Raw genomic sequence first — 13626 nt, 5'->3', positions numbered from 1 at the left:
GTCCATGGGACCTCCATGGGGTTGTGGGGACAATTGGGCCTCCATGCGTTTGTGGGGCATCCATGGGGCCTCCATGGGGCTGGAGAAGAGGCTGGGGCCTCCAGGAGGTTGTGGGGCCTCTCGGGGGCCTTTGGGAGGTTGTGGGAGACACTGGGACTGGGAGGAGGTTGTGGGGCCTCCAGGGGCCTCCAGGAGGTTGTGGGGCCTCCAGAGGCTTCGTGGGGCCTCCAGGAGGTTGTGGGGCCTCCAGGAGGCTCTGGGGCCTCCAGGAGGTTGTGGGGCCTCCAGAGGCTCCGTGGGGCCTCCAGGAGGTTGTGGGGCCTCTCGGGGGGCCTTTAGGAGGTTGTGGAAGACACTGGGACTGGGAGGAGGTTGTGGGGCCTCCAGGAGGTTGTGGGGCCTCCAGGAGGTTGTGGGGCCTCCAGGAGCTTTTGAGGCCTCTCAAGGGCCTCCGTGGGGCTTCCAGGGGCCTCTAGGAGGTTGTGGGGCCTCCAGGAAGTTGTGGGGCCTCCACGGGCTCCGTGGGGTCTCCAGGGGTCTCCATGAGGCTGTGGGGCCTCCAGGAGGCTCTGGGGCCTCCAGGAGATTGTGGGGCCTCCAGGAGGTTGTGGGGCCTCTCGGGGGCCTTCGGGAGGTTGTGGGAGGCACTGGGACTGGGAGGAGGTTGTGGGGCCTCCAGGAGGTTGTGGGGCCTCCAGAGGCTTCGTGGGGCCTCCAGGAGGCTGTGGGGCTTCCAGGGGCCTCTAGGAGGTTGTGGGGCCTCCAGGAGGTTGTGGGGCCTCCAAGGGGCCGTGGGGCCTCCAGGGACCTCCAGGGGCTCTGTGGGGCCTCTAGGAGGTCGTGGGGCCCCCCTGACCCCCTGCTGTTCCAGACGCGCCGTCGCCGCCGGTGGCCGTGCGACCCGGAGCGGACGCTGGTCGCCCACGTCCCCGCGCGCCGCGAGATCGTCTCCTACGGCAGCGGCTACGGGGGCAACTCCCTGCTGGGCAAGAAGTGCCTGGCCCTGCGCGTGGCCTCCAGCCTGGCGCGCGACGAGGGCTGGCTGGCCGAGCACATGCTGGTGAGCGGAGGCCCGGGGGGGATTTGGGGGGTCCCGGAGGTTCTGGGGGATCCTGGAGGTTCTTGGGGCCTCCTGGAGGCTCTGGGGGGCTCTTGGGGCCTCCTGGAGGTTCTAGGAGGTCCTGGGGTCCTCCTGGAGGCTCTGGGGGGCTCTTGGGGCCTCCTGGAGGTTCTAGGAGGTCCTGGGGTCCTCCTGGAGGCTCTGGAGGTTCTTGGGGGCCTCCTGGAGGCTCTGGGAGGTTCTTGGGGGTTCTAGGGGGTCCTGGGAGCCTCCTGGAGGCTCTGGAGGTTCTTGGGGGCCTCCTGGAGGCTCTGGAGGTTCTTGGGGCCTCCTGGAGGTTCTAGGGGGTCCTGGAGGCTCTGGGGGCTCCTGGAGGTTCTTGGGGCCTCTTGGAGGTTCTGGGGGATCCTGGAGGTTCTTGGGGCCTCCTGGAGGCTCTGGGGGTTCTGGGAGGTCCTGGAGGTTCTGGGAGGTCCTGGAGGTTCTGGGGGGTCCTGGAGGTTCTTGGGGGTCTCTTGGAGGTTCTGGGAGGTTCTGGAGGTTGGGGGTGGAGGCCGGGGCCCTGCGCGTGGCCTCCAGCCTGGCCCGCGACGAGGGCTGGCTGGCCGAGCACATGCTGGTGAGCGGAGGCCCGGGGGGGATTTGGGGGGTTCTGGGGGGTCTTGGAGGTTCTTGGGGCCTCCTGGAGCTTCTGGGAGGTCCTGGAGGTTCTGGGAGGTCCTGGAGGTTCTATGGGGTCCTGGGAGCCTCCTGGAGCCTCTGGGGGTTCTTGGGGCCTCCTGGAGGTTCTTGGGGGTTCTTGGGGCCTCCTGGAGGTTCTAGGAGGTCCTGGGGGCCTCCTGGAGGCTCTGGGGGATCCTGGAGGTTCTTGGAGCCTCCTGGAGGCTCTGGGGGTTCTTGGGGCCTCCTGGAGGCTCTGGGGGGTCCTGGAGGCCTCCTGGAGGCTCTGGGGCTTCTTGGGGCCTCCTGGAGGCTCTGGGAGGTTCTGGGAGGTCCTGGAGGTTCTGGGGGCTCCTGGAGGTTCTTGGGGGCCTCTTGGAGGTTCTGGGAGGTTCTGGAGGTTGGGGGTGGAGGCCGGGGCCCTGCGCGTGGCCTCCAGCCTGGCCCACGACGAGGGCTGGCTGGCCGAGCACATGCTGGTGAGCGGAGGCCCGGCCTCAAACGGAGGCCCGGGGGAGATTTGGGGGGTCCCGGAGGTTCTGGGGGATCCTGGAGGTTCTTGGGGCCTCCTGGAGGCTTTGGGAGGTTCTTGGAGGTTCTAGGGGGTCCTGGGAGCCTCCTGGAGGCTCTGGGGGCTCTTGGGGCCTCCTGGAGGTTCTATGGGGTCCTGGGGTCCTCCTGGAGGCTCTGGGAGGTTCTTGGGGGTTCTAGGGGGTCCTGGAGGTTCTAGGGGGTCCTGGGGGTCTCCTGGAGGCTCTGGGAGATCCTGGAGGTTTTTGGGGCCTCCTGGAAGCTCTGGGAGGTTCCTGGGGGTTCTTGGAGCCTCCTGGAGGTTCTATGGGGTCCTGGGGTCCTCCTGGAGGCTCTGGAGGTTCTTGGGGGCCTCCTGGAGGCTCTGGGGGGCTCTTGGGGCCTCCTGGAGGTTCTAGGAGGTCCTGGGGGCCTCCTGGAGGCTCTGGGGGCTCCTGGAGGTTCTTGGGGCCTCCTGGAGGCTCTGGGAGGTTCCTGGGGGCTCTTGGAGCCTCCTGGAGGCTCTGGGGGGTCCTGGGGGTCTCCTGGAGGCTCTGGGGGATCCTGGAGGTTCTTGGGGCCTCCTGGAGGTTCTGGAAGGTTCTTGGGGGCCTTCTGGAGGTTCTGGGAGGTCCTGGAGGTTCTATGGGGTCCTGGGAGCCTCCTGGAGGCCTTGGGGGTTCTTGGAGGCTCTGGGAGGTTCTGGGAGGTCCTGGAGCTTCTGGCGGGTCCTGGGAGCCTCCTGGAGGCTCTGGGGGCTCTTGGGGCCTCCTGGAGGTTCTGGGAGGTTCTGGAGATTTTGGGGGCATCCTAGAGGTTTTGGGGGACCCTGGAGCTTCTAGGGGGTCCTTGGAGCCTTGTGGAGGCTCTGGGGGTTCTTGGGGCTTCGTGGAGGCTCTGGGGGTCCTGGAGGTTCTTGAGGCCTCCTGGAGGCTTTGGGGGCTCTTGGGGTCTCCTGGAGGTTCTGGGAGGTTCTTGGGGGTTCTTGGAGCCTCCTGGAGGCTCTGGAGGTTCTTGAGGCCTCCTGGAGGTTCTGACGGGTCCTGGAGGTTCTGGCGGGTCCTGGGAGCCTCTTGGAGCCTCTGGGGCCTCCTGGAGGTTCTATGGGGTCCTGGGAGCCTCCTGGGGGTCCTGGGAGGTCCTGGGGGCCTCCTGGAGGCTCTGGGGCCTCCTGGAGGTTTTGGGAGGTCATGGGGGCCCTGGGGGTTCTTGGGGGCTTCGTGGAGGCTCTGGGGGTCCTGGAGGTTCTTGGGGCTTCCTGGAGGCTCTGGGGGTTCTTGGGGGTTCTTGGAGCCTCCTGGAGGCTCTGGGGGTTCTTGGGGGCCTCCTGGAGGCTCTGGGGGGTCCTGGAGGTTCTTGGGGCCTCCTGGAGGCCCTGGGGGTTCTTGGAGGCTCTGGGAGGTTCTGGGAGGTCCTGGAGCTTCTGGCGGGTCCTGGGAGCCTCCTGGAGGCTCTGGAGGTTCTTGGGGCCTCTTGGAGGTTCTGGGAGGTTCTTAGGGGTTCTTGGGGCCTCCTGGAGGCTCTGGGGGATCCTGGAGGTTCTTGGGGCCTCCTGGAGGTTCTGGAAGGTTCTTGGGGGCCTCCTGGAGGTTCTGGGAGGTCCTGGAGGTTCTGGGGGGTCCTGGAGGTTCTTGGGGGCCTCCTGGAGGTTCTGGGAGGTCCTGGAAGTTCTGGGGGGTCCTGGAGGTTCCGGGGGGTCCCGGGGGCCCTTGGGAGCTCCTGGAGCTCCTGGAATTGAGGCCGGGGGGCGGCTCCGGGGCCTCCCCTTCCTCCCGGCCTCCGTTTTCCCCGTAGATCCTGGGCCTGAAGGACCCCGAGGGCCGGAAGTTCTACGTGGCGGCCGCCTTCCCCAGCGCCTGCGGGAAGACCAACCTGGCCATGATCCGGCCGGCGCTTCCGGGCTGGAGCGCGACCTGCGTGGGCGACGACATCGCCTGGATGAAGTTCGGCCCCGACGGTGAGGCCGGGCCTCCGAAACGGCCCCAAATACCCCAAAAACGGCCAAAAACGGCCCAGAAACGGCCAAAAACGGCCCAGAAACGGCCAAGAACGCCCAAAATGCCCCAAAACGCCCCAAAATGGCCCCAAAATGCCCCAAAATGGCCCCCAATGCTGTGACCTGCGTGGGCGACGACATCGCCTGGATGAAGTTCGGCCCCGACGGTGAGGCCGGGCCTCCGAAACGGCCCAAAATACCCCCAAAACGGCCAAAAACGGCCCAGAAACGGCCAAGAACGGCCCAGAAACACCCAAGAACGCCCAAAATGCCCAAAAACGCCCCAAAATGGCCCCAAAACGCCCCAAAATGGCCCCCAATGTTGTGACGTGCGTGGGCGACGACATCGCCTGGATGAGGTTCGGCCCCGACGGTGAGGCCGGGCCTCCGAAACGGCCCCAAAACGGCCAAAAATGGCCCAGAAATGGCCAAAAACGGCCCAGAAACACCCAAGAACGCCCAAAATGCCCCAAAATGGCCCCCAATGTTGTGACCTGCGTGGGCGATGACATCGCCTGGATGAGGTTCGGCCCCGACGGTGAGGCCGGGCCTCCGAAACGGCCCAAAATGCCCCAAAAACGGCCCAGAAACACCCAAGAACGCCAAAAATGCCCCAAAACGCCCCAAAATGGCCCCCAATGCTGTGACCTGCATGGGTGACGACATCACCTGGATGGGGTTCGGCCCCGACGGTGAGGCCGGGCCTCCGAAACGGCCCCAAAACAGCCAAAAACGGCCCAGAAACGGCCAAAAACGGCCAAAAAACGGCCAAGAACGGCCCAGAAACACCCAAGAACGCCCAAAATGCCCAAAAACGGCCCAGAAATGCCCCCAAAACACCCCAAAATGTCCCCAAAATGCACCAAAATGCCCCAAAACAACCCCAAAATGGGCCAGAATGGTCCCCAGATGCCCCCAAAACACCCCAAAATGCCCCAAAACACCCCCAAAATGCCCCGAAATGGCCCTGGAGACCCCAAAACGCCCCAGAAACACTCCAAAAAAGCCCAAACTCCCCCCAAATGGCTTCCAAAACGGCCTCCAAAATGCCCCTAAATTGCCCCAAAACGCCTCTGAATCTCCCCAAAACGCCCCGAAATTCCCCCAAATGCCCTGAAAGGCCCCGAAAATGCCCCAGAAACACCCCAAAAACACCCCACGATGGCCAAAACAGCCTCCAAAACGGCCTCCAAAACAGCCTCTAAAATGCCCCAAAATCCCTCAAAACGTCCCCAAATGCCCCCAAAACGCCCCCGAAATGGCCCTGGAGACCCCAAAACACCCCAGAAACACTCCAAAAAACCCCAAATCGCCCCACAATGGCCCAAAACGGCCTCCAAAAGGGCCTCCGAAACGGCCTCCAAAACGCCCCAAAACACCCCAAAACGCCCCCAAAACGCCCCAAAACACCCCCAAAACGGCCCTGGAGACCCCAAAACGGCCCTGGAGACCCCAAAACACCCCAGAAACACTCCAAAAAACCCCAAATGGCCCCACAACGAACCAAAACAGCCTCCAAAATGACCTCTGAAACGGCCTCCAAAACGCCCCAAAACACCCCAAACCGCCCCAAAACGCCCCAAACGCCCCCAAAACACCCCCAAAACGGCCCTGGAGACCCCAAAACGCCCCAGAAACACTCCAAAAAACCCCAAATCGCCCCACAATGGCCCAAAACGGCCTCCAAAAAGGCCTCCAAAACGGCCTCCAGAACGCCCCAAAACACCTAAAAATGGCCCAAAATGGCCCAATTTGTCCCCGTTTCCCCCCAGGGCGGCTCCGCGCCATCAACCCCGAGTGCGGCTTCTTCGGGGTGGCGCCGGGGACGTCGGCGCGGACCAACCCGGCCGCCATGGAGGCCGTGCGCCGCGACACCCTCTTCACCAACGTGGGCCTCCGCAGCGCCGGGGGGCCCAAACGGCCCCGGAACGGCCCCAAACGGCCCAAAATACCCCCAGAACCGTCCAAAACACCCCCAAAACGGCCCTGGAGACCCCAAAATGCCCCAGAAACACTCCAAAAAACCCAAATTGCCCCAAAACGGCCTCCAAAATGCCCCTAAATTGCCCCAAAATGGCCTCCAAAATGCCCCTAAATTGCCCCAAAACGCCTCTGAATCACCCCAAAACACCCCGAATTCCCCCAAAACGCCCCAAAACACCCTGAATACGCCCCAGAAACACCCCAAAACACCGCACAAGGGGCCAAAACGGCCTCCAAAACAGCCTCTAAAATGCTCCAAAACGGCCCAAAATGCCCCAAAACGCCCCCAAAACACCCCCAAAACGGCCTTGGAGACCCCAAAACACCCCAGAAACACTCCAAAAAACCCCAAATCGCCCCACAACGGCCCAAAACGTCCTCCAAAAAGGCCTCCGAAACGGCCTCCAGAACGCCCCAAAATGCCCCAAAATGCCCCAAACGCCCCCAAAACGCCCCCAAAACGGCCCTGGAGACCCCAAAAGGCCCCAGAAACACTCCAAAAAACCCCAAATGGCCCCACAATGAACCAAAACAGCCTCCAAAATGGCCTCCAAAAGGGCCTCCAAAACGGTCTCCAAAACGGCCTCTAAAATGCTCCAAAACGGCCCAAAATGCCCCAAAACACCCCCAAAACGCCCCCAAAACGGCCCTGGAGACCCCAAAACACCCCAGAAACACTCCAAAAAAACCCAAATCGCCCCACAATGGCCCAAAACAGCCTCCAAAAAGGCCTCCAAAACAGCCTCTAAAATGCTCCAAAACGGCCCAAAACGCCCCAAAACGCCCCCAAAACACCCCCAAAACGGCCCCGGAGACCCCAAAAGGCCCCAGAAACACTCCAAAAAACCCCAAATCGTCCCACAATGAACCAAAACGGCCTCCAAAAGGGCCTCCGAAACGGCCAAAACGCCGCAAAATGCCCCAAAACGCCCCAAAACACCCAAAATGCCCAAAACGCCCCAAAACGGCCCTGGAGACCCCAAAACACCCCAGAAACACTCCAAAAAACCCCAAATTGCCCCACAATGGCCCAAAACGGCCTCCAAAAGGGCCTCCGAAACGGCCTCCAAAACGCCCCCAAACACCCCAAAACGCCCCAAAATGGCCCAATTTGTCCCCGTTTCCCCCAGGGCGGCTCCGCGCCATCAACCCCGAGTGCGGCTTCTTCGGGGTGGCGCCGGGGACGTCGGCGCGGACCAACCCGGCCGCCATGGAGGCCGTGCGCCGCGACACCCTCTTCACCAACGTGGGCCTCCGCAGCGCCGGGGGCCCAAACGGCCCCGGAACGGCCCCAAACGCCCCCAAATACCCCCAGAACCGTCAAAACACCCCCAAAAGCGTCCAAAACACCCCCGAAACGGCCCTGGAGACCAGACCCCAAAATGCCCCAGAAACACTCCAAAAAACCCCAAATCGCCCCACCATGGCCCAAAACGGCCTCCAAATTGACCTCCAAAACGGCCTCCAAAACAGCCTCTAAAATGCTCCAAAATGGCCCAAAATGCCCCAAAACGCCCCCAAAACACCCCCAAAACGGCCCTGGAGACCCCAAAACACCCCAGAAACACTCCAAAAAACCCCAAATGGCCCCACAACGAACCAAAACGGCCTCCAAAAGGGCCTCCAAAACGGCCTCCAAAAGGGCCTCCAAAACGCCCCAAAATGCCCCAAAATGCCCAAAAACGCCCCATAATGGCCCAAAATGCCCCAAAACACCCCCAAAACGGCCCTGGAGACCCCAAAACGCCCCAGAAAGACTCCAAAAAACCCCAAATCGCCCCACAATGAACCAAAACGGCCTCCAAAAGGGCCTCCGAAACGGCCTCCAGAACGCCCCAAAACACCTAAAAACGCCCCAAAATGGCCCAATTTGTCCCCGTTTTCCCCCCAGGGCGGCTCCGCGCCATCAACCCCGAGTGCGGCTTCTTCGGGGTGGCGCCGGGGACGTCGGCGCGGACCAACCCCGGCCGCCATGGAGGCCGTGCGCCGCGACACCCTCTTCACCAACGTGGGCCTCCGCAGCGACGGGGGGCCCTTCTGGGAGGGCCTGGACGACCCCCTGGAGCCCGGGGTCACCCTCAGCGACTGGCGCGGGCGGCCATGGGAGCCCGGTGGGGGCGGCCTCCGTCTTGGGGGGTTCTGGGCCTCCGTTTTGGGGTTGTGGGGCTCCCTATTGGGGTCACAGGCCTCTTTGGGGGTTGTGGGCCTCCCTTTGGGGTTCTGGGCCTCCCTATTGGGGTGTTGGGCCTCCCTATGGGGGTTCTGGGGCTCCCTATTGGGGTTCTGGGCCTCCCTTTGGGGTTCTGGGGCTCCCTATTGGGGTCCTGGGCCTCCATTTTGGGGTTGTGGGGCTCCCTATGGGGGTTATGGGGCTCCCTATTGGGATCCTGGGCCTCCCTATTGGGGTTCTGGGCTTCTATCTTGGGGTTCTGGGTCTCCCTTTGGGGTCCTGGGCCTCCCTTTTGGGGTTATGGGGCTCCGTTTTGGGGTTATGGGGCTCCCTATGGGGGTTATGGGGTTCCCTATGAGGGTTCTGGGCCTCCATTTTGGGGTTCTGGGGCTCCCTTTGGGGTTCTGGGCCTCCCTGTGGGGGTTATGGGGCTCCCTATTGGGGTTCTGGGCCTCCCTTTTGGGGTTCTGGGGCTCCCTTTGGGGGTTCTGGGCCTCCCTATGGGGGTTATGGGCCTCTATCTTGGGGTTCTGGGTCTCCCTTTGGGGTCCTGGGCCTCCCTTTTGGGGTTATGGGGCTCCCTATGGGGGTTCTGGGGCTCCCTATTGGGGTTCTGGGCCTCCCTTTGGGGGTTCTGGGTCTCCCTTTGGGGTTCTGGGGCTTCCTATTGGGATCCTGGGCCTCCATCTTGGGATGGGAGCCTCCCTTTGGGGGTTCTGGGCCTCCCTGTTGGGGTTATGGGGCTCCCTATTGGGATCCTGGGCCTCCATCTTGGGTTAGGAGCCTCCCTTTTGGGGTTCTGGGTCTCCTTTTTGGGATTATGGGGCTCCATCTTGGGGTTCTGGGCCTCCCGATTGGGGTTTTGGGCTTCCCTTTGGGGTTATGGGGCTCCTTTTTGGGCTTCTGGGCCTCCATCTTGGGTTAGGAGCCTCCCTTTTGGGGTTCTGGGCCTCCATTTTGGGGTTGTGGGGCTCCCTTTGGGGTTATGAGCCTCCCTTTGGGGTTATGGGGCTCCCTATTGGGGTCCTGGGCCTCCCTAATGGGGTCCTGGGCCTCCCTATGGGGGTTATGGGCCTCCCTATGGGGGTTATGGGGCTCCATCTTGGGGCTATGGGGCTCTATCTTGGGGTGGGAGCCTCCCCTTTTGGGGGTTCTGGGCCTCCCTTTTGGGGTTATGGGGCTCTCTATTGGGGTTCTGGGGCTCCCTATTGGGATCCTGGGCCTCCATCTTGGGTTAGGAGCCTCCCTTTTGGGGTTCTGGGCCTCCCTGTTGGGGTTCTGGGCCTCCATCTTGGGTTAGGAGCCTCCCTTTTGGGGTTCTGGGTCTCCTTCTTGGGATTATGGGGCTCCATCTTGGGGTTGGGCCTCCCGATTGGGGTTACGGGGCTCCCTTTGGGGGTGTTGGGCCTCTCTACTGGGGTTATGGGTCTCCCTTTTGGGGTCCCGGGCCTCCTTTTTGGGGTTACGGGCCTCCCTTTGGGGGTGGGAGCCTCCCTTTTGGCGTGGGGGCCTCTATCTCGGGGTGCGGGGCCTCCACCTCGACCTGACCGGGGTTCTTGGACCTCCTCTTCGCCCCGACGGCGCTTTTGGGCCTCCACCTGGACCCGACGATGGTTCTTGGACCTCCATGTCAACCTGATGGTGCTTTTGGGCCTCCACCTGGATCCATTGATGGTTCTTGGGCCTCCACCTGGACCCATTGACGCTCCTTGGGCCTCCACCTCATCCCCATGATGGTTCTTGGCCTCCACCTCGTCCTCATGATGGTTCTTGGGCCTCCACCTGCACCCAACGGCCGTTTTGGGCCTCCACCTGGACCCGATGGTGCTTTTGGGCCTCCGCTTTGACCCAACGATGGTTCTTGGGCCTCCACCTCATCCCATTGATGCTTCTTGGGCCTCCATCTCAACCGAACGATGGTTCTTGGGCCTCCATCTCATCCCCATGACGGTTCTTGGGCCTCCACTTGGACCCAACGACCCTTTTGGGCCTCCACCTGGGCCCGATGGCGCTTTTGGGCCTCCATCTCAACCCAACGACGGTTCTTGGGCCTCCACCTCATCCTGTGACGGTTCTTGGGCCTCCACTTGAACCCGATGACGGTTTTGGGCCTCCACGTGGACCCATTGATGGTTCTTGGGCCTCCATCTCATCCCCATGACGGTTCTTGGGCCTCCACTTGGACCCAACGACCCTTTTGGGCCTCCACCTGGGCCCGATGGCGCTTTTGGGCCTCCATCTCAACCCAACGACGGTTCTTGGGCCTCCACCTCATCCTGTGACGGTTCTTGGGCCTCCACTTGAACCCGATGACGGTTTTGGGCCTCCACGTGGACCCAATGACGGTTCTTGGGCCTCCACCTGGACCCAACGACGGTTCTTGGGCCTCCACTTGAACCTGATGGTCCTTGGGCCTCCACCTTGACCCAACGATGGTTCTTGGGCCTCCACTTGGACCCAATGGCCATTTTGGGCCTCCACTTGAACCCAATGATGGTTTTGGGCCTCCACCCATTGATGCTTCTTGGGCCTCCACCTGGACCCATTGACGGTTCTTGGGCCTCCACCTCAACCCAACGACGGTTCTGGGCCTCCCCCTCCCCCCATTGGCTCCCCGCGGCCCCGCCCACCCCCGCTAGGCTCCGCCCACCCCTGCGCCCACCCCAACTCGCGCTTCTGCTCCCCCGCCCGCAACTGCCCCGTCATGGACCCGGCCTGGGAGGACCCGGACGGGGTCCCCATCGACGCCATCGTGTTCGGCGGGCGCCGCCCCCGCGGTGCGTGACGTCACGGGGGGGTGGTGACGTCATGGGGGTGACGTCGTGATGACGTCATCGGTGTTGTTTGTAGGGGTCCCCCTGGTGTTCGAGGCCTTCAACTGGCGCCACGGGGTGTTCGTGGGCAGCGCCATGAGGAGCGAGGCCACCGCGGCCGCCGAGCACCAAGGTGACAATGGGGACAATGGGGGGACATTGGGGGGAACGGGGACAACGGGGGACGTGGGGACAATGGGGGGGATTGGGGGACATGGGGACATTGGGGGACGTGGGGACATTGGGGATATGGGGGGACATGGGGACAATGGGACATTGGGGACAATGGGGACATGGGGGACAATGGGGGACATGGAGGGACATGGGGGGATATGGAGACATGGGGACATTGGGGACATGGGACATTGGGGACATGGGGGGACAATGGGGGATATGGGGACATGGGGATATGGGGGGATATGGGGACAATGGGGACATTGGGGACAATGGGGACAATGGGGACATGGGGGGACATGGGGACAATGGGGGGGATTGGGGGACATGGGGACATTGGGGACATGGGACATTGGGGACATGGGGGGACAATGGGGGATATGGGGACAATGGGGATATGGGGGGATATGGGGACAATGGGGGGACATTGGGGACAATGGGGACATGGGGGACATTGGGGGTTATGGGGGTCATGGGGGATGTGGGGGGACATTGGGGACAATGGAGGGACATGGAGGGACATGGAGGGATATGGGGGATGAGGGGACATGGGGGGACATGGGGACAATGGGGACATGGGGACAATGGGGACAATGGGGGACATGGGGACAATGGGGACATGGGGACAATGGGGGACATGGGGGGACATGGGGGACATTGGGGACATGGGACATTGGGGACATGGGGACATTGGGGACATTGGGGACAATGGGGGGACATGGGGGGACATGGGGGATGAGGGGACATGGAGGGACATGGGGACATTGGGGGACAATGGGAGATATGGGGGGACATGGGGACAACGGGGGGACATTGGGGATATGGGGGGACATGGGGGACATTGGGGACATTGGGACGGGGGGGGACATGGGGGGACATTGGGGACATGGGGACAATGGGGGACATGGGGACATTGGGACATGGGGGGACATTGGGGACAACGGGGACATGGGGGGACATTGGGGATATGGGGGGACATGGGGACAATGAGGACATGGGGGGACATGGAGGGACATGGGGACAATGGGGGGACATGGGGACATTGGGCTATATGGGGGGACAGCGGACACGGGGACACTACCATAACCCCACCCCCTCATTACCATAACGCAATAACCCCTCATTACCATTAATTACCATAGCCCCGCCCCTTTCCCCTCTTCTCCAATAGGCTCCTGCCTCATGCACGACCCCTTCGCCACGCGCCCCTTCTTCACCTACAGCATGGGCGCTAACCCCGCCCCCTCATTACCATAACCCAATGACCCCCTCATTACCATAACCCCGCCCCCCTCATTACCATAACCCGCTCTCCTCCAATAGGCTCGCGGCTCATGCACGACCCCTTCGCCATGCGCCCCTTCTTCGGCTACAACGCCGGCCGCTACCTCTCCCATTGGCTGGCGCTGGCCGAGGGGGCGGGGCTCCGCTTGCCCCGCCTCTTCCACGTCAACTGGTTCCTCCGCGACGCCGCCACCGGCCAATGGCTGTGGCCCGGCTTCGGCGACAACATCCGGGTCCTGGCCTGGGTGTGCGGCCGCGTGATTGGCCGCGCCCCGGCCGTCCCCGCCCCCATGGGCTTGGTCCCGCCCCCCGGGGCGCTGGAGCTGCCCGCGGGCTCCGCCCCCTACGACGCGCTGTTCCCGCGGGATCGGGAGTTCTGGTTGGCCGAGGCCGGCGCCATCCGGAGGTTCTACGGGGAGAGCCTGGGCCCGGACCTGCCCCCCGACATGTGGAGGGAGCTGGAGGCGCTGGAGCGGCGCGTGCGCGCCATGTGAGGGGCGGGGCCACGGGGGGCGGGGCCAACGGGGGCGGGGCCAATGGGTTGACCTATTGGGCGTCGTTGGCCAATGGGTTGAGTTATTGGGCGTCGTTGGTCAATGGGTTGACCTGTTGGTCTTCGTTGGCCAATGGGTTGACCTGTTGGTCTTTGTTGGTCAATGGCTCCTCCCATTGGGTCTTGAAGCTCTTGGCCAAGGTCTTCGTTGGCCAATGGGTTGACCTGTTGGTCTTCGTTGGCCAATGGATCCACCCGTTGGGTGTTGGGTCTTGGCCAATGGGTTGGGTCTTGACCAAGGTCTTCATTGGCCAATGGGTTGACCTGTTGGTCTTCGTTGGTCAATGGGTCCTCCCATTGGCTCTTGGGGCTCTTGGCTCCTCCCATTGGGTGTGGGGGCTCTTGGCTCCTCCCATTGGCTCTTGGGGCTCTTGGCTCCTCCCATTGGGTGTTGGGGGCTCCTGGTCACCCTGGGCCCGGACC

At 62.9% G+C, this 13626-nt stretch overlaps 1 protein-coding gene across 1 annotated transcript; it reads left to right on the top strand.

The window, feature by feature from the left end:
• Positions 1–871: 871 nt before the first annotated feature.
• On the top strand, positions 872–13144 carry LOC148592483 (phosphoenolpyruvate carboxykinase [GTP], mitochondrial-like; the record flags this gene model as incomplete). The annotated part of the gene is made up of 7 exons (XM_088534663.1): positions 872–1060; positions 4025–4187; positions 5999–6084; positions 8188–8320; positions 11019–11156; positions 11230–11325; positions 12690–13144. Coding segments are annotated over 7 exons (1260 nt in total), but the record flags the coding sequence as incomplete, so codon positions are not given.
• Between the last annotated feature and the right edge of the window lie 482 nt (positions 13145–13626).

The sequence above is a fragment of the Tinamus guttatus genome, unplaced genomic scaffold, assembly GCF_059628265.1.
Source record: "Tinamus guttatus ecotype Peru unplaced genomic scaffold, ASM5962826v1 Tinamus_guttatus_pri_ptg000581l, whole genome shotgun sequence".
NCBI classification, from domain to species: domain Eukaryota; kingdom Metazoa; phylum Chordata; class Aves; order Tinamiformes; family Tinamidae; genus Tinamus; species Tinamus guttatus.
This window is presented reverse-complemented; position numbering and strand designations above follow the sequence as displayed.